At 35.5% G+C, this 25,000-nt stretch overlaps 1 protein-coding gene across 1 annotated transcript in view; it reads left to right on the top strand.

Moving 5' to 3' along the window:
* Nucleotides 1-25,000, top strand: part of LOC150096439 (rab-like protein 3) — a 145,720-nt gene that overhangs the window by 58,398 nt on the left and 62,322 nt on the right. The window contains exon 3 of the mRNA XM_090409132.1: nt 1,988-2,105. Within this exon, the coding sequence (XP_090265258.1) occupies nt 1,988-2,105 (118 nt within the window). The remainder of the gene's footprint in view (nt 1-1,987; nt 2,106-25,000) is intronic.

Here is a 25,000-nt window from a genome sequence, read left to right as displayed (position 1 = left end):
ATAACCCTTCCCAGCGTCACATCATCTGCAAACAACTGAATATCCCTTGCAAACCATTGGCGATGTCATTGATATGAAGGTTAAACAATACAAATCCCAGTACTGAGCACTGTGAAACCCCACTTGTAACCTTCTGCATCCTTGATATTGCTCCACCATACACAACTCTCTGATACCTATCAGACAGCCAATCCTGAATCCAGTCGACTAACCCGACATCTAAACCGATGTGCTGTAACTTAAATTATCATGTGGCACCCTGTCAAATGCCTTTGCAAAATCCAAATAAATGGCAGTGTATCCTCATCAACTGCTCTTGTCACTTTATTATATGACAGTGGTCTGAAAAGTTCTCAACCATAGATTGCAACATTATCGGAAGATTTTTTTTTCTAAGTTGGTACATCTGTCATAAGATTCCATGTGAAACTGCAAGTCATTCTATCAAGTAGTTTGTTTCATACAGCTGTCTGAAGCAAAAGTGTTGTCTGTATCCCTTGAAATGGATGAAATTGAGTATTGTGCGGTTATAAAATTCTTTGTAAAAGAAGATTTAACGGCAAAAGAAATTCATTTGAAGTTCATAAAAGTTTATGGGCACCTCTTCTCCTTCGTTTTTGACAATTAAGAAATGGGCTGCCGAGTTTAAACGTGGCCGTACCAGCTTTGATGATGATTCACTTGAAGGACGTGAAAAAGTGTAACAACACCAGAAATCATTGATCAAGTGCATTTTGTTTAATAATTATCTTGAAAAGGGTAATAGGGTATATCAATGACATTGTAATAACTGGGGAATATTATTCCGATCTTCAAACCAGGCTAGACGAAAATATTCGTGAGAAAAGGCCTGGTTTGCAGAAATAAAAAATCATCTTTCATCAGGACAATGCACCTGCCCACAAAAGTGTTTTGGCAATGAGAAAATTAAGGGATCTGCACTATGGATTGTTGGAACATCCACCCTATTCCCCAGATTTGGCTTCCTCTGACTTCTCTTTCCAAAACTAAATCTCTTCCTCGCTGGTTATTATTTTTCTTTGAATCAAGAGGTGATTGCAGCTGTAGAGGGGTATTTTGCAGATCTTACTGATAACCACTACAGGGACAGGATAACGGTGCTGGACCATCACTGGAATAAATGTATTAGTCTTAAGGTAGATTATGTTGAAAAATGAAAATAATTTTGAAATTATAAATTTGTTTTTTCATTGTTAGGCCGAGAACTTTTCAGACCACCCTCATATTTACCAATTTAACCATTAATCACTCTTTACTATCTAATTATTTATTTAGCCATTACAACACACATACGTTAAAGTATTGTAATTATTATTATCATCATAATCAAAAGACCTTTATGAAGTGAAGAGGCTCATCTTGGAAGGTTCCATTCTCACATGCACAGCTCATCATACCTCGACTTAAATGCATTCACTCTCCCTGCACACTGCACATTCTCAGGCAATGCATTCCAATCACCGACCACTTTCCATGCAAAAATAATTACTTCTCATCTCCTTGCTCACACCCACCTTATACAGCTTCCAAGGATGGCTTCTCACCCCCCCCCCCCCCCCCCGTCTACAGATATTCTATGAAAAATATCATCCACGCTAATCTGTAGTTAATTACTCCCTACCAGCTTCCTTGTATTCACTAGGCCGTGTAATTTGCATTCTGTCTATCTGTCCTCATATTCCACATTTCAGAAACCAACTTAGTCGTTTTTGAACCCTCTCCAAAAAAAGGATAAAATGATTCTAATCGTGAATTGAAAGACATTATACTACCTCTTTAGAGATATTGCTCGTCATTTATAATGGCTATTTTAAAAAGTTGCTTTCAATGGAAATATTCTTGGTATAGAAGCATTTTATTTTTTTAAGAGTGTGGTCTTAAATAAATACGGTATAGCTTAAGTTTTTTTAAAAGGAAAGAGTAAACAAGTACTTAATAAATTTATATATTTTCATTCTTATTGTAGCTTCATGAATATAAGGAAGGAACACCTTTACAGAGGACTTACTTTGTTGAACTCTGGGATGTTGGAGGATCAAATAGCCATAGGAACAGTCGTGCTGTCTTTTATAATTCCTTTCATGGTAGTATTGAATTTTTCAGTCAGATCATAATTTTCAAATTAAGTTCAGATATATTTTGAACATTGTGAAAGACAGGTCCTGCCTTAGTAATGTACTCACATTTTATAATAGTGACTGCAGAATTAGATAAAGAAAATAGCTATACCATGATCTTCTGGACTTTGCAAAATACATTTGACATCCTACTGTGCAGCAAACTTTTACATAAATTGGAGTAAATAGGAATGGGTATGAAATTGGTGTCATGGAGGAGGGAGGGAGAGAGGGTTGGGTGGCTGACAGACACACACTAAATAGTAGTGTATGGTGAAGTGGAATCTAGGAGGATAAGGGTAACTAGTGGAACGCTTTAACTCTCTGTATTTGGACCACTACTGTTCAGTTTGTTTATAACTAGTCCTACCCAGGCTGCTTGTTGGCTGTGATTTTCCCATATATATGCTTGACACATATATCCAATATACATAGCCTTTAAAGGAATGCAGAGAACCGACCAGGGCTTCTGACCTAATGTCCAATCCTCACTTCTCGTGGTGCACCCTGTTAGGTATCTACCTGGATACTGAACGAACGAGGATGGGCTAGCAATTTGGGATTTAGCCGACCAAATTGTATTCTTATTGGCTTAAACCAATATAGAAAATGATGGTACAACATGACAAAATTTCATGCCGGCTGGGACGTCGCCCGGTTAAACAAGGCCCGCGTTATTTTCGCCAGGGAACCAGGGCAAACAATGAAAAGTCAGCTACTGCAACAAATCTGAAAGCACACCCCAACTCAACATCACCAGAATTAAAGATCGGTACTATCAACGTAAGAAGCCTGAATGGCAAAGAAATGGAGCTAGCTGAAGAATTAGATAAGTACCAGATCGACATAATAGGGGTGACTGAAACAAAAAAGACAAAACAGGTGAGATCTTTCTGAACAATAAATACAAAATATTATATTCAGGAAATGACAATCAACGAAAAGAAGGAGTAGCCATAGTTTTCAACACAAAATATGAGGCTAATCTTCTTGAATGGCAGGCAGTCTCAAGTAGAGTGATGTGGGCAAATATCAGAATGGGGAATTGGACAATGAGACTTATTTGTGCCTATGGTCCCACAGAAGGTTCTAGTAAGGTAAAAGTGGAGGAATTTTTTGATGCTTTAGAAAAATTGGTCCTTGTTGGGGATCTAAATAGCAGAGTAGGAAATGATTGTCAGACATATAAAAATATTTTGGCAATATTTGGAGAAAAGAGCAAAGCCAATAATAATGGCAAATACCTGTTGGATTCCTGCTAAGGACATATAAGGACATGTGAATTTGTGCACAAAAAAATGTGCACAAATTCACATGGAGAGAAGAGGCAAGGGATAAGAAAAGTCTCATTGATTATGTTATTGTTGATAGTGATGTTTTCTCCCTGGTGAATGACACCAGAGGATTTGAGGATTTGAAATCGGAAGCGATCACTATTTAGTCTTGAGCAGGATAAAATTGAATTTAATATTGAAAAGAATAACATGTAAGAAAGTTTTAAAGCGAATAAAAGTTGAGCAGCTCTCAGATGTGAAGTGTAGACTAAAATACACAAAGATTATTGAAAAAAAAAATGAAAGAGTTTGAGAACAGGAACGAAACCTTGGAGATTCATTGGCAAGCCCTGAAGAAAACCCTGATTGATTCAGCCAGAGAGGCATGTGGTGAGGTTGTCTGCAAGGATAGAAAAATCAGAACTCCATGGTGGACACAGGAAGTTAAAGAGGCAGTGAAGGAAAAGAAGACAGCATATCAAAAGTTCCTGGCAAATAAGTCAGCTTTTGCTCTTGTTCAGATATTGTGTAAGTATACATGCTCATACCATGATCATGTATATATACTCATACCCTGCCTGTGCACCTACTCAGTAATATGTATGTATTTTAACATACCATGCATATATCAATAAACAGTTGTTTAATGATACATGCATAAGAGAAGAATGATTCTTCTCTCACAGTTGTGGAGAGGAATGATTGAATCTGCTTGGAGCATCATGTATGAAGATTTGATGATTCAGTGTGCATAGGAGTGTGCTTGCCTGGTGGAACGATAGAGAGCATAGCACTAGTAGTGAAGCAGCGCGAAAATGTGAAGAGATGATAGTAATGGCTGGGACGAATGACCTGAAAGGTTGTGTGAATCATGTAGCACAAAATTTGAAGTTGATGTTAGAGATGGTGCAACAGAAATGTGTCTGAGGAAAAATATTGAGCATGTTTCCTCGTATGATAATGCAGAGTGGAGGAGAAGAATAATGAATGAGATGATAGCAAGAATGTGTAGGAAAAGAGGTCTAACATATGTGGATTCATGGAGTATGTTTGAGGATAGAAGAGAATTATGTGCAAGAGCTAGATTACATTTGAATTCAGAGAGAGAGAGAGAGAATGTAGGCATTTGGAGAGATCATTGTTTTCTGGGAATGTGAGTGTAAGGTAGGAAAACTAGAATTGCAGAGGTGAGTGTAGCAGGGATTGCATCATCTGAGGATAGTGGCTTGAGAAATGAGAGTGAGTACACTATATTACAGAACCAGGTGAAATGAGGGGAGTAATAATGACTATGAGACCACTGCCAATAGACTGGTTTTCTGCATGCAAATGCTAGGAGCATTAAAATTAAAGTAAATGGGTTTGTGGTATTATGATTAATTCAGCCTCTCCAAAAGTTGTTGGTATCAGTGAAACTTTGTTAACTGAGGAGGATGTTTTAGCTGGAATAGCAATTGAAGGGTATATCATATTTTGTCAGGATAGGGAAGATAAATGTAGTGATGGTAAAGTGTTACTCATGATAAGAGATGAACTGTGCCCTCTCAGGGTGGAGAATCATAGCAGAGATAATACTAATGGCTTTGAGAATATATGTGTGAGATAGCTGTTTATGCAAGATGTTTAGTGACATTTAGTAGGCAAATTAATTTGGCAAGTACAAAGCGAGAGATCGTTATGGGGGACTTGAACTATAGCGATATAAACTGAGCAAAGAAGACAGCATGCAGCAATAAGGGAACTGAATTTTTTTATTTTCTTGAGCGACAACTCTCTTATGCAGCATGTAGTGGAGGGAACATGAAGATCAAATGTTTTGAATTTGATCAGAGGATCAGATTGACTGAGATGTCATACTGGCCCCCATTTGTGAGTCCATGTAGCCCTGACTGGTGGGGGATGAATAGGCTTATGTAGGTATCAAAACAGAAAGAGTTTATGTGGAAGTATAAGGCAGTCAACTATCATAGACTTAGAAACAATCTTGCATCAGTGTCTTGGATGAAAGAATTTAAAGGAAGAGCGGTCATTATTGCATCGAAGATACTTAAGAAAAAAGTTGTTGGCATAAATGGCAGATTGTATACCTTGAGTGAAGAAGAAGATAAAGCAATTTGGAGTAAAATGGATGACGAGAAATAAAAGGGGAATTGCAGAAGAAAAAGAGATTATGGTAGACATATAAAGAGAGAGAGAGAGAGAGAGGGAGAACAATTGCATGAAGAAATAGAGCTCAGGCTAGGAAAGTGATTAGTATTGATTAGAAAGTGATTAGATTAGTATGAGAGACTGGTGCTGTAATCCAAGGAGAATCCCAAGGAGTTTTTTCGCTATGTGATGAGTAGGAGGTAAAATGAGTGGACGGAGTTCCTTGCTGGATGGAGAAGGGAATTCGGTGACCGAAGCAGATGGCATAGTTGAACTAATTTAATCATTACCTTATCAGAGTGTTTCATTCTGGTACAGCAGGCTATATCATCATCAATTTCTTGATATGTACCCTGCAAGGATATTCAGGTTACTATGGCAGAACTACATGATTCAGTTTACATTATTTTAATCTCCTATCAACAATTTTCCCACAAATCAATCTCTTACTTATGAGCCACTATTGTCATATCTAACATTTCATGCTTCTAAGGCACTTCTGACTGAATCAATCCACCTAGACCTTGATTTTTCCACTGTGTCTCTTTCCTGCCACTTGGCATCAAACACCTGTTTTACTCATCCTTCCTCACCCATTCTATTTAAGTGGCCATACCACTTTAGATTAGCTCTGTTTATATATTCTTGAATGCTAATAACATCATGTTCTTTTTTAATATGATTCTGCCATCTGTTCACTCCATTAATTTTTCTCAGAATCCTCATTATTTGTGGTTTCTAATCTTTGATCAAGTGCTTTATTTCTAACACAACTCTGGTCCATAACTTAAAATTGGTTTGAACACTGTCTTGTATACTGCTAGTTTGGTGTTTTGGCTTTCTCTCTTAATCCATATAAATTTATTCAGCCGGCTACCATACCAGCATTGCTTATTCTGTTTATTTCCAGATTTAACTTGCCATTTTCACTAAAAACTGTGCCTAAATAGCTAAAAATAGACAGGAGCATAAAAACTTCAGCTGCATTCTGAATGGAGATTCTATACTCCTCTCTATTTTCATATTTTTGGTCTTTTTATTGCTGATTTTCATACCATATTTGTTACAGCTGTTATTCAATTTAGTAGAGGAATCCTGGGGTCTACTTGCATTGGATATGTTTAAGAGTATAGCATCATCTGAATAAAGCAAAGATCTAAGTTTGATATCTCCAATTCTAATATCAGGTCTAATGCTACTTTCTTTCATAATGTGATCCATATAGATGATGAATAAGAGTGGAGATAATGTGCATCCTTGTCTTACCATTAGTTTGCATCAACCCATTTTCCTGTATTTCCTTCAATTCTAATTGCTAACTTACAACTTAAATATAGACTATGTATTGCTCTGTATAATGTTCCATTTACTCCATGTTTGTTACAAATGTAGTGTAACAAATTTGTTACACTTGTATACAATAAGTACACTTGGTGGGGAAACTTTAAAGGAGGGAGAAGAAATGATTGATCTGGGAGTGGTTGTGACATCTCAAATTCCTGATATATACCCTCAAGGGGTACAGGATATGATAGTACTAAATGAAAAATTACATCATTTTCTAGCTTCCTATCTACAATTTTCCTCAAATCAGTCTGTTACCTGTCAAGACTTAAAGATTATCAGATCTTATATTTCTGTCTTCTAAGGCACTTTTTACTATATCAATCCACCTATATCTTGGTCTTTTTCCTGCCAACCTAGCAGAGAACACTTGTTTTGCTAATCTTTCCTCTCCCATTCTGTTTAAGTGACCATACCACCTGCATTCCTAGATGCTGACAATATCAAGTTCTTTCCTAATATCCTCGTTTTTAATATGATATTGCTATTGATGCCATCTGTTCAGTTATTCACTTTAGTCAGGGAATCTTGCAGACTTATAGTGGATTTATTTAGAAGTATAACATCATTTTCATAAAGCAAAGAGCTGACATCAGCATCTCCAATTTTGATATCAGGTTTAATACTTTCCTTCATAATGTGATCCATATAGATAATGAATAACAGAGGAGATTGTAAAACTTGATGTAGCTTAAAAATACCAAAGCGCTTTACATCAATTTTTACAGCGGTCAAGTCTCATGAGAAAGTTACAAAAATAACCTTATTTATCTATGTTTTATGCTAAATATTTTTGTAATTAACCCTATGGGAATTGTCTGTAATTACTGTTTTAACTAAAGTTTCTAGAATGTCAAAAACAAAGGTGTTACTTTGCCATTGGAATTTTGTATAAGAGAGGCGAGATCCAGTTACCGAAGAGCACAAGAAAGTTGTTTACGATTAAGTGTGTGAGAAAGTTGCGAGCTCCTGGCATGAACACTTTTAAAGCTAGTAATCAAAGAGATCTGCTAGTTTCAGAGAAGTTTCCGCTGCCGGACAAGACAAGGAAAAAAGAGTATATGGAGGAGAAAAAAGAACTTAATGAAAAGATCAAGGAGAACTTCCGATTTCTTCGGGGTTTACAACCCTTGATGCAAGGTCCCGAAAAGGCGACAATAAAAGGGGACTGAGCCGAACATCTTCAGGAGAGTCCAGGTCCATTTGCCGACAGAAGAGAGGCGAGATCCAGTTACTGAAGCAGGAAAGGCAAAGTGCTGTTACCGAAGAGAATCAGAGGCAGTTGGCAGAGAATCAGAAGCAGTCGGACCCAGAGGACCAGACTTTATGGCGAACCCATGCCAGAGGAAAGAATTGGGAGAATAGCCGATGCCAAGTGCCGGTCAGATGTCCTATTGCTGCGGGAAGTCAACCGAAGCCCAAACCCGCAGAGCGATCTTCAAGCCTATATGCTGAAACTTCTTGCCTGAGCTTTTGAGTACCGGGGAGATTGCAGTCCAAGACCCGCCAAATATTCTGACGAAGTGCCCCCCCTTAAACAAGACTCTCCAGGAGGAAACCTAAGGCCTGACACGAAAGAAAAACCACAGAGACTTTGATGCAGGAGTTTTGGAAAGTGTTGTGAAAAAGAGCCTCTGTAAGTATGTTACATCCTTTTATGTACAGTCTTTTTATAATCTAGGAGATATGTCATAGATGGACTGATAAGAAATAGTAATAAGAAATATCTATAAGAGAGTCCTGTGATTTGTTGTTAACTGGAATATAATTTGTAAGATAACTTGCCATAACTAGCTAATCTCTTTATGAGTAAATTAGTCTTGACAATTTGATTTTTTTAAGCAGAGAAGTAACAGAGTAATTATATCGTATAGTCATTTAATATTGAAAAGGGAAAGTTTGTTTCTTTATACCAAAAGTATATAAGGATAGGTAGAGAGAGAGTAACCTCCCTATCGCTTATTTAATGTACTTTGTTTTTTATGTAAATAAATTTGTTTTAATCATATGTCAATTGAGTGCTGCCTGATTGTTTATTTTACAATGCACTGTTCCTAAATAAAAGCGAACTTAAAAGTGGGAAACCAAGTAAGATAGCCCGAAGCGTATGGTTAAGCAAATAGACCGCAACTGTTTGTGTAAAGTTTTACTGAAGGAATTTGTGTTAGAGAGAGAGAGAGAGAGAGAGAGAGAGAGAAATCAACTGGCCATATTACTGAGTTTTATGCCAATTAAAAGATACGGTGGCACAGTCTTATTAAATAAATTTTCTAGTATCCATAAAACTCGTGATGCAAAAGGTAGATAAACTAAGTAAACAATAGTAAGAAGGAATAGTGAGAATAAGAAAGGAATATATAAAAAGCAAGTAATAGCCAACAGTTTACAGGATAAAGTACATCCTTGTCTAACACTAGATTTAACATTAAATCACCTTCCTGTACTTCCTTCAATTCTAACTGCTGACTTACAACTCAAATAAAGACTAAGTATTGCTTGCTATAATGCCCCATTGACAGCATATAACTTCTGTAGTGTTTTGAATAGCTTTTCTCTTGGTACCTTGTTTCTAGATCTACAAAACTTAAATACAGATCTTTGTTATATTCCCATGATTTCTCAACTATCTCTCGTAAAGTGAAGGTGGTTGTGGACAAGGACCTGAAATTCAGGGACCACACTGCACAAGTTGTGAAGACATCACATCAGATAATGGCAATGATGTGAAGGACCATGACATGCAGGAATAAAGAGTTTATGATGCCATTGTATAAGTCCTTGATCAGGCCTCATATGGATTATTGCATAGATCTGGTTGCCGGGTTTTCATGGTGATGAGGATATGTTGGAAAAGATCCAGAGAAGATTCACAAAAGTTGTCAGTGGTCTTTGTAATGTGGAGTACGAGAATACATTGAGAGAATGTAAATTGTAAAACCTTGTGAATAGGAGGAAGGGGGGGGGGATATATTGAGATATATAAGCTAGTCAGGGAGTTGTTATCAGGTTGACATGGAAGAGATTTTTCATAAAATGGGAGGGGAGAGGATAACAAGAAGCCATTGCTGGAAACTGTATAAAGATGGTGTTAGCAGAGGATTGGGAAAGATTTTTGCATGAAGAGTAGTTGGTGAGTGGAAATGCATTGATTGAGTGTGTTGTGAATGTAGATACATTGAATCAGTTTAAAGCACGGTTGGATGAGCATTGTGTGCAATAGTGAGTACCTCACATGATGAATCTCTGACTCCATGGAGGTCAGATGTTAATATGGTTTTTGGAAGTGGAGATTTCCATATTGTATGTTTTTGCTATTTCATTTAATGAAAAGGCTGCTCGCTGTAGTGAATCTTCGTTATCATCAATTAGAACCTGATCATCAGTACATAAAATTGTATCAGTGTTGATATAATCATTTATGTGAATTCCAAAACTGTTTGTTTGTTTTCCTCCACTCTCTAATAATATTATTAATATAGTATTAAAGAGGAGTGGCAATATACTACATCCTTGTCAGACACCTGCATTTGTTCTGTGATTTAGATTTTTGTGCGGCTATCTTTATTTTAATTTTGTTATTGTTATATATGTTGAAATATTGGTTAGGAATGTTGTCATCTCTTAAAATTTCCAGTAGCTTGTTACGACTGACTTTATCAAAAGCCTTTTTATAATCGATGAATAATATATGGATCTCTAAATTGAATGCTCTTCTTTTTTCTACGAGGAGCTTGAGAGTGAAAAAGGCGTTAGTGCATGATCTGCCTTTAAGGAAACCATTTTGTTCCCCTTCAAAAATATTTTCTTAATATTTGGTTAATTTAGTCTTTAAGAGACTTGAATATATTTTATATCCAGTGTTAAAATAATAAAGCCTCTATAGTTTTGACTTTCATTAATATTGTCTTTTTTGAAGATGGAAATAATCATAGCATTCTGCCAGTTTTCTGGTGGTAATTGGCCATTTAGGATATCATTCATGAATTCTAGTAGTTTGTATCTGAAGTTGTCTCCAGAGCATTTGAAAAGTTCCATATTGATACCATCTTCGTCAACACTTAAACAATGCAAGAACCATAGAAGCCCAGACATAGAATTCAACAGATTCCTTTACCCTTGAAAGATTTAGAGGGTAAAGGAATCTGTTGAATTCTTTGCAGATAATTGTTCTGACACAGTTCTTATAGCCGAATCTGAAGATGATCTTCAAAACTTAATCACAGAAATTTACAACAGAAGCTTAGACATGGGACTAATTATTAACCTAAAGAAAACAAAGTGCATGATTATTTCAAAAGAACCAATAAATAAGAAACTGAACATAACTGTTAACAAAAAGAAAATTGAACAGTGGTTCAGTCTTTTATATATTTGGGACAAATGTTTACAGACAGAGGAAATTCCCTTAAAGAAATAAAAAGAATAGAGATAGCAAGAAAAACTTTTATTAACATGAAAACTGTTCTAACATCCAGAGACATTAACATAGACACAAGAAAAAGATTAATAAAATGCTTTATCTGGTCAAGCCTTCTCTACAACTGTGAAACTTGAACTCTAAATAAAGAAGCAGAGAAAAAATTAGAGCTTTCGAAATGTGGACCATCAGAAGAATGTTGAAAATACCATGGACAGAGTGTTGTGTTGGAAATTACTGGCCCACTATAAGTCAGCCATTGGTTTCAGGCACAACATGAAAGAATAGAATCTTAACGTAAAGACATGCTTGAACTCTTGAGAGTTTACATAGAGAGGCAACAACTAACTTGTAAATGTAAAGTGTATCAATTTAATTATTAATGTTCTTGTAAAATAATTCAAATATTGTTTTAGAATAATACCAATACTGGGAAAATTCGTGTGTTAACCAATCAGCAGAAGGCCTGATCATTACATAATAGCCCATGACACAGCAGAAAATCCGAAACGTCATCCGGTAACCCCTGCTGTAACAGTTCCGTCAAGAAGGTCACCGAGAAAAGAACGTGACCTTATCTGATGAATCAAAGATGGCTGAGTGAGTGACATAGACAGAGAGAGAGGGTGCTCACCGCTAAGATATAAGGAGTGCCGCGCACTTCAAATGCTCTCATGTTTCCTACATTTTTCCTGTGTGCCAGTGAGAAGGCCGTGAAGGCTGAGGAAACTTGTCACCGGTGTCCAGCAACCCTCCACGTTGCAGTGGGTCCCGATGCATATAGGTCATCCAACCGAACAAAGAGGAACCAGCAGACAGGGCCATTGGTGAGTTACCACCAATGTGACGACTTCGAAGGACTCAACACTTCGAAAGGATCGAGTAAAGAAAGACAGCGGAACGACAAGGAATTCTTGCCATATCCGGGGAAAGATCAGACATAAAACCAAGGGACCACTTCGCTAAGGAGATTAACTGGTAAGGCAAATATTTCTTACCCTATATGCATAAGAAGTGCTGTAAGACCAGAGTGAACAAAGAGAAAGGGGAAAACCTTAAGCATAGCCCTGCTTGACCCGACTAGAAGATCCGTTTTGGACTGAACGTCTTGATAGGACCTTCCTGCTGTGACTTGTAAGTTTGTGTTTGTGTGAACTTTTAGTGGAACAGTTTTAGAAATGAAGTGCTATATGAAATGCTATAAATGACGTTTCTGCTCTGTATTTTGAGCCTGCGATTTGCATGAGTTAAATAGCAGGGAGTTTACCTCTCATAAGATAAGCAATCTATAGGATTGAGAGAACGTGTCATGTATAAATTGATTTATTAAGTGTTGCTAAACTTGCTTAAGGACAGGAGTATCAATTAATCTTAGCACAAACCACACTGATTAATTAATGCTCCTCAATTAGAATTGTATAAGCTTGCACATTAGGAAGTGCCTGAGAAGAATTGATTGAGCCTATTGCTATTGTGTGGGCACTTGTGCATGAACCTACTTCCTTTTTTTTAGTATTATATTTACATGATTTTTCCTGTATATGAATTTAGCTGCATTAAAATGTTTTATCTTAAATCAGAGTTTGTATGTTTCTGTTGTTTGAGACTGACTTACCACTTATAAAAACTGAACCTGTGTAAGTGGAGGGGGAGGAGACACTCAACATTAAGTTAAGAAGGGAGCCGCGACTGCATACCACGTGTTCCCAATGCTAAGCAATATTGTCGAGATAGTTTGTTAAAGTAAGATTAAGTATCAGGAACTATTCACCGGCTGGCGCAGTCGATTTAAGATAAACAAATTTGTCGGAGGCTAATTTCTGGTAAGTGTAAGAAGTAACCTGTAAAGAAAAAGTAAAACTATACTAAGTAAAAGCAAAAGAGAAAAAATAAAGATATAACACAGAGAAAATGAAAAACGAAGATGTTTTAAAGAAAGCAAAAATGAAAAGAACATTAATGAAAATAATTAAAGAGCAAAAACTTAAATATTTTGGACATCTAACTCGACAAGAACGCATTCAGAAATTAATATTAGAAGGGAAATTGGATGGAAAAAGAGGGAGAGGTACACCCAGGAGAATGTGGTTCAAAGACATTGAGGACTGGACTGGCTTGAATTACCATAAATGTTCCGAGCAGCAAAAGAAAGAAAAAGGTTCCGTGACATGGTTGCCAAAGATGACACTTGAAGAAGAGGAATTGTTCTGAGAGTGGGTTTTCCATAATTCTTTATATTATTTAAGCCAGTCCTCCAAAGGTATGGTATTGATCTTTTTCTAAGGTTATTATTCATGTGTCTTATAAATTTATATGGTTGTATTTGAGGTTTATCAATATTGGTTTCTAAATTGATAACAAAATTGTTCTGTTGAACTCTGTATTTTACATGCTTGTTTATATTCAATTTCATCCTCCATTTTGTTTGTGCTTAACATTTTTCATAGGCCTTCCTTTTTTTCATCTATGATTTTCCTGATTTCTGGGTCCCAGTTACGAAGACCTTTTATCTTTTCCATTGCTTTTTCATTCCCAAGATTTCTCAGGCTAAATCTCCTAAAACATTATACAGATGATTCCACTTTTCATTGATAGATTCATCTGAGAGTAGTTACTGTAATTTTTTCCATTTATTTTATGCTGATATAGTTTCTTTATGAGAGTCAGATAATGAGCTGGCTTTGAACCTAAGTTCTCGGTTGAATAATGATGGATGCTGGTACTTTATCCATCTTGGGGAAAACTGTATTGATGTCACATATAGATAATGATCTGATTCAATTTCAAAACCTCGAAAGACTCTAACATCAAGAATTAATCTACCTATGTTATTATTTGCTATTGTATAATCTATAATAGATTTTGATCATCTTTCTGACCATGCATATTTATGAATGTCTCTGTGTTTGAACATTGTAATTAATCATTATTCTTAGATTATTGCGGATAGAGAAATCAATTAATCTTTGACCATTTCTATTTTTTATTAATTCTTTAAAAGTTCCAACATGATTTTGGATTTTCATATTGCCTACATGAGCATTTTGTTCTATCGATGTTTTTCTATCTTTTATATCTTTATGCTCAATTAATTGTTTACTTAAATCTATCCTTTCTTACTTACTTACTTCTTCTATCAAAATCCTACCAGCTGCTCTATTGCTATATATTTATCTTTTGTTATTTATTCTTTCTTCTCTTACTTTAATATTATTTTGATATCTGGGATTGTTTCCTCTTCGGATACTGGCAAATTTATATTTTGCTGCACCAGCCAGTATCCTATAGCAGAAAAGATTGTTGCTCAAGGATACAATACTAGAGTCTGAAGATTACCTACACAATATCTTATTTTAACTGCCGTATAGATTCAGATTATTGCCGTCGTGACATAAATCTATATTTTATATTCACTCTCTAAATCCTTCCCGCCAAAATAGGTTCTATTTTTTATAAGTAGTAATTTGGCATCGTAATCAGGCATGACTCAGGTTCAGGTAAATATGACATGTTTATTGGAATGTCTTAAACACAATACAAAATTCATACACTCAATACTAAATAAAACTCGAACTAAGAGATTAACACATTCGAACTAATTAAAACTTATAAGGCAAGCTAAATACAGTAATTACACATTGGGAAATAAAGTAAACGATGTTAAGTTAAGCATATTCCTTTCAGTAGTATTACTCGTAAGAACAAAACTAACAACCATTCAAATGTTACTGAAATACTAAATTCTACTTTTCTTATCGCATCAAGTTAATCCTATCACATACAAAATTACAAAAAGATCTCTTCTAAACAATTCTTCTTACTCACAAACGAGATTAACTTTATGATTAGAGACTGTTCACAGAGTTCCTTAGAATAAAATTCTAAGTTTCACAATCGTAAACAATCTTCTTTCTTCTAATGAAGATTCACACAAAATTAGAGCAATTACACCTTACTGAATTTTTCCACGTTGTTCTGCACCACGTGTTTGTCTGGATATTTCTCATCTATTTTGGCTGTCTATACGCCAACGTAAGGATTACACTATCTTCATTCTTTCTGCCGGAAACGGACTCAAAATCTTTGCGTTTCAGGAACAACTCGATGGGGCTTTTCAGCAACGGCTTGATTCTGCTAGGACTGGAATTTTTACCTTCAGCTTTGCATAGAATCCAGCTTCATTTCTTTACGAACGCTCTCTGCCCGACATCACAGACTTAACCCCCCCCCTTTGCGAAACTGCCCACCAACTTCTGAACCACCCAACAGGAAAACAATACGACAAGAGATCAAGAGAATGCCTTGTGTTCCAGGCTCAACCCCCCTTTTATACCCCTTTTTGCACACGATCCTTACTAATTTCACCCTTTGGCTTATCCTTTGTTTCTATGATGCTGATATACTCCGATTCATGGAATACATGGTTACATGATTTTCCGAATAAGCTATACCCGCCAGTGTTACGCTGTACACGTGTAGCTTTAAGCCTTCCAGGAATTAACACTTAACAGCTTTATGATGACTCACAATAGATTTTACATAGCTTAAGTAAGGCTTAAATTTAATTCACATTATCCCTCTTTTTTAAGACATACAAAATGAAATCTCAAATTAATTACAATAGCTTAAATATAAGGTGCTTAAATAAAGAATACAAATTTTTACATAAAGTGAGGAAGTTTCACTTTTAATTACAACTGATGTGCAGGTGTTTCTCTATGTTTGCAATTTTTATATGTTTGACCTTAAATGAATGATTTCTTTCCAATATTCCTTCATTTAGGATCTAACAATTTAAATCACTCAGCAGTAATAACATGTCATTTTTGTTTATTTTCTCTGTTATATTTTAGAGTTGGTTATAGATAAGGTTATCATAAGTCAGCATTTATGTGGACATGTCTGCATTTTGATAATGAAAATATCTGCCAGTGTTGTCACAATGCCAGTGTTGAAAGGCTCTTTTCATTAATACAAGCTCAGTGGACCAAGGAAAGAAATAGACATACCATAGAATCTGTGAAAGGAGTTGCTATAGTTAAATTTAATTACAGACATTTTACATGTAAAAATACGTTCGACTATTTGTGTCGAAACAAAGAACTGCTAAAAAAAATTAGGTCTAGTAAAAAATATGCATGGACTGCAAAGTAATGTATGTAGCATGATAAATCTAATTCTTTTCATATAGGCCTACTCTTGTTTCATAAGACTTATGATGACACTTAAAATCTCATATTTTTGTGTGTTCTAATAAGTATACTCATCACATCTAATTCATGAAAAGCTAACAAAGGTAAAGATTTCAAACATATGTATTTATTTTTGTGTTAGATGTTTGTGTCCGGAACGAGTTGGTCAGGCGATGGGGTGTCAGTATTTTGGCATTTTAGAATATGGTAACCCTAGTTATAGAAGTCTGAACTTTCTTCTTCTCTCCCCTCTCTGGAGAGTATAATCCAAGAACTGCGAGTTATCCTCCATTAAGTTTCAATCTGAGTTGTAATATTCTTTCATTCCAGTATTTATAGTTATTGATGTTGTCTTTAAGGGATTTGTGAATCATGATTGATACTCCTGCTCTTGCTCTCTGGTCCTCTTGCACTCCACGATAGATATCTATGTAGTTATCATTTTCTTCAGTTCCCTGATTTTTTTTCTTTGTTTCAGTCAATACTGCAATTTTGATATAGAATTATATCTGTTTGGTTTTCTTTGAGAGTTATTATCATGTGAACACTGAAGAGATTTTTCATATGGTAGAAAGAGGGAAAGGAGCAAGGACAAGAGGTCATCCCTGGAAGTTGCTAAAAGGAGTGGTGTGTAAAAGGGTAAGGAAATAAGTTTTTTGCATGGTGAGTGGTAGGAGTATGGAATGCATTGACTGAGAGGGCTTGAACATGCAAGCAGTGGATGAGTTTATGGAGTGGTATGATAGACTTTGTGTTGACCTCCCATGATGAGTCTTGTGACTCCATGGAGGTCAGGAAAATACTACTACTAATGATAATAATACATTTCATATATTAATAATATTAAGTACCTTATATATCAGCAAGGCAGTGAGACTGAATGAGAATTTGCCATGTGTTTATTATTATTACTATTATGTGACACCTCCCAGGAGTCCTAGGACACATGGGAGGGCACACTACTCCATTACAACTCACTATCTCCATTAAGTAATCCTCCAACTGCATGACACTACTGCCATCAAGAGACCACGACATATACTGCTGATCACCACCACTAGTATATATTGTCTGTAAATTGTGTGTGTTCATGGCCGATTTGCTTGTATGTGGGATGAAAAAACCTGAGTTTCCTGGAGGGGAAAAAACGCATATAAAGATTCCTCTTGTCATGAAGGGAATCGAACTCAAACATTTTCCAGTTGAGTGCACAATGTACTGTTATTCTTCCAGTTGTACTGTGGATGAGCTTTTTAAGGGAATGTGCTAAAGAACTGCTGTATCATTGACCTAGGTGTCATTGCATAAGGTTAGCAATACAATGGAGGCTTCATACTATAGACCAGTTGGTACTTTTTTTGTGGATTTTAAGATTTTGGATAAATTGGTTAGAGCTTATGTATACATAATCTGATTGATTAAGTAATGTTTATGAAAGTCAGCATAGATTGTTAAGGGAAGCCCTTTTTTCAGTAATCTACTTGCCATTTATAATAAGGAAACAAGAGTGGCTAATGGAGGAAATGCACCCACTGCCACTTTTCTGGATTCGTGAAGGCATTTGGATGAGATGATGCATGCATATTAATGCCAGAAATATTGGGAACAAGGGTAAGTTGTCGAAAGTTTATTTTTCAGTTGGTTAGACTGTAATAAATTTAGTTTAATCCTTTATCCAAGTGTAAGCAAACAAAGTTTGCGCCTGAAAGTATCTTCAGGACTGGGGTCAGGTAGTGCAACACCAGGCAACTCATAGCAAAGGTGGACCAAGCTAACATCACTCCTATCTCAGTATCTCCCATAATGCAAAACACATCTCCTTGCAGATATGTATAATGTTATGCATTAAGGGAAGGGCCACTACCCAGACTAGGTTCGACCTTTATTGAGATCTCTTCAGTGGGAGCTGTTAGATCCTGAATGGGCAAATTTAAAGAAATTATTCATTCAGAATCTAACATGGGAATTTGGCTAACTCAGATAATACCTAGTTAACAACACACCGCTCAAAATTTTGTTGTATAGGAAGTTTTGTAATAACATGTAAATCACATTAGAAAAATATTGTAGTTGAAAAAACTGAAGGATTATCGGATTAATGGATTTGTAATAAGGAAATAGTAGTATAATCTTGTCCCATTAAGCTGTCTTAAACTTAGTAAGTCGCCAAAGAAGTTAAGAGTACCAGTGCAAAGGTTGAGTTAAATATGCACGTATCAGCCGTAATGCCTCAAGCTACAACATACGAGGAAGATGACGCAAGCGTGATTCCCTAGAATACAGCACCTAACAGCAGCTAGGATTTTGAGGATCATCTGGAGGGCATGAAAACTAAGGATCATGTGGAAAAGAAGGGACGAAATATAAGGCAATGTGCGCGATAATGCGAGGCTTTTTTCCTGGTTGTTCCTGACTTCACCTCCAGGATTCCTGACTAGCGGACAGAGTAGGGACGACGATATAAGGCAATGTGCGCGATAATGCGAGGCTTTTTTCCTGGTTGTTCCTGACTTCACCTCCAGGATTCCTGACTAGCGGACAGATTTTTTCACGTAACGCATTGAAAAAATGTAGTGCGAATCGTATTTGATTCATACGGCAGTCAACGTGTTAATATTTTATAGTTTGTGTGTGATTAGCAATTCGATCTGTAAATGTTTTGTTAAATTAGCATTGAAAAACTAACTTAGCAAGAGATTTTGAAAAGCTTAGTAGCCTATTCCAATTATAGTTGTAAAGTGTAATTTGTTCCAATAAATATGTTTTGTGGTATATGCCTGACTCATGCCTGATTTCGAGAATTCAAATTACCACTTGCAAAAAACTTAGAACCGAAGCAGGAGGGAACTTAATGAAAGTATTTGAATAATAGATTATTGGCCACGATTGCAATTAGTACCGATAATATCTATTTAGTGTATATTAGAATGAGTGCAAATTATCCTAGGAATATTCCCTGAATTTGAATAAGCTCATATTATAGGACTCTGGCTGGCATATCAATAAAAAATAAATTTGCCAGTGTCCGAAAAGGAAGCATTTGTGGGTGGAGTTGAGTAAGGCACTCATAAATAAGTCATCATCATCATACGTAGCAAGGACTTAGGCCTAGTATGGCCTGTTCCGACCTTAGACGTCATCGTTGAATCATTTAAGAGGACGTCCTGGTTTTCTTTTTCCTAATGGCTTGTACTTTAAGGCTTGTTTTGGTAATCTTTCTGTTTTCATTCTTTGAACGTGTTCCATCCATCTATGTTTATATTTTTTAATTTTTTCAATTACTGGTTCTTGGTTTAATTCTTTCATAATATCTTCCTTTCTTTTGTGATCAAATAGGGTATACTTTGCAGTTTTTCTCATAAACTTCATTTCTGTTGTTGTTAATCTTTGTTTGTCTTTTTGTTTTATTGTCCAGATTTCGCTTCCATACATTAAGACCGGTAGGGCTAATGTATTGTATACTTTTAGCCTGGTTTGTTTTTGAACTAGGTTTGGTTTAAATATAGAGTTAATTACTCCTTTTATTTTTAAATATTTTGCAATTTTTATGTTTATATCTTTTTCATTTTCATAAGTGATCATACATCCTAGGTAGTTAAATTAATTCACCTGTTCTAAGATCTTGTTATCTAATACTATTTTAGTTCTTGCTGGATCTTGTCCTTTAAAGGCCATAGTTTTTGATTTTTCCATTGATATTATCATACCATAATCTTTGGATATCTCATTTAGATTTAAAATAGCTTTCTGTAAGTTATCTTCAGAATTTGTGATTATTATTTGGTCGTCTGCAAAGAGGAGAGTGTTTAAGTTAACTGTAGGTGAAAGTTTAATTCCTTGATGTAATTTTTTACTCCATTTTATTATTATTTCATTTAAGTAGATATTAAAAAGAGTTGCTGAGAGGGGACATCCCTGTCGGACCCCTTGGTTTATCTCTCTTGTATATGATAGCTCATGATTTAATCTTATTTGTATTTGATTATTTTCATATATACTTGTGACAGCTTTTAGGATATTATTTGGTATTTGTCTTTCTTTTAATATGTTAAATAATATGTTTCTTTTAACTTTGTCAAATGCTTTTTCAGAGTCAATAAATGCAATATGTGTTTCTAAATTATATTCACTTCTTTTCTCTATTATTAATTTTAGGCAGAAGGCTGGGTCTATACATGATCGTCCTTTTCTAAATCCATTTTGTACCTCTAGAATAAAGTTTTCGGAATATTTCATTAGTTTGTTATTTAAGATTCTGCTGTATATTTTGTAACATGAATTTAGTATACTGATACCTCTATAGTTTTTAGGGTCATCTCTATTACCTTTCATAAAGATAGGAATCACAATTGCTTTTTTCCATTCTATTGGGGGGGGGATACCAGTTGGGTAAATTTTATTTAAAAATAATAAGCGTCTTCCTTTGAATCTTGTTCCTGCGTATTTATATAGTTCTGAACCTAGCTTATCTTCTCCAGGTGATTTTCCGTTTCTTGTTTCTTTCAGGCTGATTTCTAATTCCTCTTCAGTTATTTCCTTTTCATTTTCGTTAACTGTTTGCCAGTTGTCTTTTTTAAAATATTTGTCTGTCCACAGTTCTGTGTAGTAATTTAGAAATTCTTCTAATTTCAATTCAGTGTTTAATTTTATGTTTTCTTTGGTATCTGCATTTAGGTGTTTCAAAATCTTATATACATTGGGTCTTATTTTATATAAATCATGTTCTAAATTAGAAACAAATTTATTCCATGATTCTCTGTCTTTTTCTGACTTCTCTTTTAGCTATGGCTCTTATTCTTTTATATCCTATTTCATCTTCTAATCTTTTACTGCTTAACCATTTGTGATAGGCTTCTTTTTTCTTTTTGATTATTTCTTTGATTGTATCATTCCAGATCTTCAGTTTTTTCTTTCATTGAATTTTTTGGTCTTTCTTAAGCTTTCATTTGCTTCTGCATTTAGTATCGTTTTTATATTAAGCCATTCTATTTCTATTTCTTCATTTTGTTTTATTTTATCTAGATACTGGTTAATTCTTTGTTCATATAGCCATTGTACATTTGTGTCATTCAATAGTCTAGTTTTATAAATAAATGTTTCAATTTTTCTTTCTGTTCTTGTTACTTGTAGCCATTTAGGTGGTAATCTTAATTTTATTTTAACAAGGAAGTGGTCACTGCTTATTTCATATCCTCTGTGAACTCTAACATCTAGTGAAAATTTTGATGTCTTTTCATTTAATATGAAGTAATCTAATATTGATTTCTGCTGCCCAAGTATATTTATGTATGTCTTTATGTTTATAGAAGGAATTCATTATTTTTAGGTTATCATAAACTACAAAGTCAATCAATTTTTTACCATTTCTGTTTACAGTGTGTTCTCCATGTATTCCTATATTATTATTAATTTTCGTGTTTCCAATTCTTGCATTTAAGTCTCCTGCTAAAATTATGTAATCATTTTTATTTATTTTATTATATATGTTTTGTAGTTGATTATAAAAATCAATATTATCCTGTTCTCTTCCTTCTTCTGGGGCATATAAACCAATTATTGTTAAATAGCCTCTATCTATTTTTATTCTAGCTTCTATTATTCTTTCATTCCATAATTTATAATGTTTTAACTGTTTTGAAAGGGAGTTATGAATCCAAATCATGACTTCTGCTTGTGCTCTTTGGTCTCTGTCGACTCCACTGTATATCACATTAAAATTTTCAGTTCTCATAGTTCCTTTTAATTTCTTTATTGTTTCAGATTACTGCTATTTTAAAATTTCTTTCATTTAATAACTGGTCTAATTCTATTTCTTTATATGCTATTCCTCTTACATTCCAATTTGCTATGTGTATTATATTTTGTCGTTTCCATTTTTGTTTTCCCTTTTCCATTCCAGGGTCGTTTCCCATAGATTCAATCCGATTAGCTTTTTCTGTCAGCTTACAAGTTTGGTTATGTTCTCCATGTCAGGGGACTAGCCTGACGATGGAATAGTTCAGTGGTAGGACTGCTACCTTAAGGCTTCTGAACTCGCCTTCTTCCGAATTTAAACCCATAGGAGGAATAGGGTATATTGAAGGGGAAATGGTAGATTATAGAAGAAATATAGTAAGGTTTATAGAGAGGACATAGTTGTAAGGCCAGAAATGAAAAGACCCCATGGCCCTCGAGTACTCTAATAGCACAAGGGTCATAAAGTTTAGAAGAGTTGGCTAATAAGGCCTTATAGGAAAGATTAAAGTAAGTGGGTCTTCCTCAAAGTAGAAGAAGGAGAGGATAGATCCAGCTAGGGGTCCATGGGAGTGCCGCTTCCCTTACAATCAAGATGATTGCCCCTTATGGCCCTGTTGGTCCACTAGTCCTTATTCAGTATATTCGGACCACCCCACCATATATATATATATACACAAATGCACACATGGTGGGCTCCCCCTATCCGCCACCCAGGGGACGTGCTGTCTAGGGGTTACAGGGTCCCCTGAGAATAAATTTGCCAGTGTCCGAAAAGGAAGCATTCCTGGGTGGAGTTGAGTAAGGCACTCATAAATAAGTATATTAGTGTATGTTATATAAAAGTTTGTAAGGCAAATAAAATAAGTTAAGAAAAGATAAATATATATATAACAAGGTATATTTTAACAGAGCCAGGCCCAGACGTGGAGATACCAGGCAGAACAATAGCAAGATAATCTTTACCTATAGGAGCTGCCAAAAGGTGTGCCACCTTTTTATTAAATTACTCTGGATTTAGAGAAAGATGTTGAAAGTTTATTTTTCACTTGATTAGACTGTAATAAATTTAGTTTAATCCTTTATCCAAGTGTGAGCAAACAAAGTTTTCACCTGAAAGTATCTTCAGGTGAAAGTATCTTCAGGTCAGGTAGTACAACACTGGGAAACTCGTAGCAAAGGTGGACCAAGCTAACATCACTCTTATCTCAGTATCTCCCATAATGCAAAACACATCTCCTTGCGGATATGTATAATGGGTAGTGGCCCATAACCTCAATAAAAGTCAAATCTAGTCTGGGTAGTGGCCCTTCTCCTAATGCATAATATTATACATATCTGCAAGGAGATGTGTTTTGCATTATGGGAATACTGAGATAGGAGTGATGTTAGCTTGGTTCACCTTTGCTATGAGTTGCCCGGTGTTGTACTGCCTGACCCCAGTCCTGAAGATACTTTCATGCGCAAACTTTGTTTGCTTACACTTGGATAAAGGATTAAACTAAATTTATTACAGTCTAACCAAGTAAAAAATAAACTTTCAACATCTTTCTCTAAATCTAGAGTAATTTAATAAACAGGTGGCACACCTTTTGGCAACTCCTATAGGTAAAGATGAACTCGCTATTGCTTCTGCCTGGTATCTCCCCGTCTGGGCCTGGCTCCCACTGAAGAGACCTCAATAAAGGTCGAAACTAGTCTGGGTAATGGCCCTTCCCTTAATGCATAACATTATACATATCTGCAAGGAGATGTGTTTTGCATTATGGGAGATACTGAGATACGAGTGATGTTTGGTCCACCTTGGCACACCTTGGTCCACCTTTGTTACGAGTTGCCTGGTGTTGTACTTCCTGACCCCAGTCCTGAAGATACTTTCAGGCGCAAACTTTGTTTGCTCACACTTGGAAAAAGGATTGAACTAAATTTATTAAAGGGTAAGTTGTTTGTGACATTAGTTAGTTTGAGTTTGCAAAAAAAAAAAAAAATCATAATAAATAAGTATTAAACTTACTAAAAAGAAAGAGCCAAACGCTTCATGTTGGCGATGCAAAATTATACGAATTAAGCGGATATTAAATCCGACATAATTTTAAAGCCAACGACAGAAACTATAGAAGTTTCAAATGAAAATTTGACCAGAAAGCTTACTGCAAATATGCTCGCCGCCATACTACGAGTTGCCTAGCCGAACCTAATAGGTGGCATGCACGCTATATAGCGTCCATATATTTGCCTCTTGTTGGTTCATTTTGATAGGTTTCACTGACTCGACAGCTGTTTCAAACTCATTAGTTTTCAGCAGGGATCAGGCATGAGAGCAAAAACTCTCAGTACTATGAAACTCGAAGCGTTGAAGAGTTGTATTTTTCGTAAGCGAACTCTCGGTCGGTGCATGAAATATTTACTAAAAATAAAGAGCCAAAGGCTTCATGTCGGTAATGCAAAATTCTACAAATTAAGTGAATATTAAATTCAATATAATTTCAAAGCCTGATCCCTGACGAAAACCAATGAGTTTGAATCAGCTGTCGGGTCAATGAAACCTATCAAAATGAATCAACAGGAGGCAAATATATGGACGCTATATAGCATGCATGCCACCTATTAGGTTTGGCTAGGGCAACTTGTGGTATAGCAGCAGGCATATTTACCATAGGCTCGCAGGTCAAATTTTTTCATGAAACTTCTATAGTTTCTGTTGTTGGCTTTGAAATGATGTTGGATTTAATATCCACTTAATTCGTATAATTT

This window comes from Typopeltis vanoorti, chromosome 19 (genome assembly GCF_054136105.1).
Source record: "Typopeltis vanoorti isolate ZY-2024b chromosome 19, IOZ_Tvanoo_1.0, whole genome shotgun sequence".
In the NCBI taxonomy this organism is placed as follows: Eukaryota; Metazoa; Arthropoda; class Arachnida; order Uropygi; family Thelyphonidae; genus Typopeltis; species Typopeltis vanoorti.
Note: the sequence above shows the minus strand (reverse complement) of the source record. Positions and strands in the feature narration are given on the sequence as shown.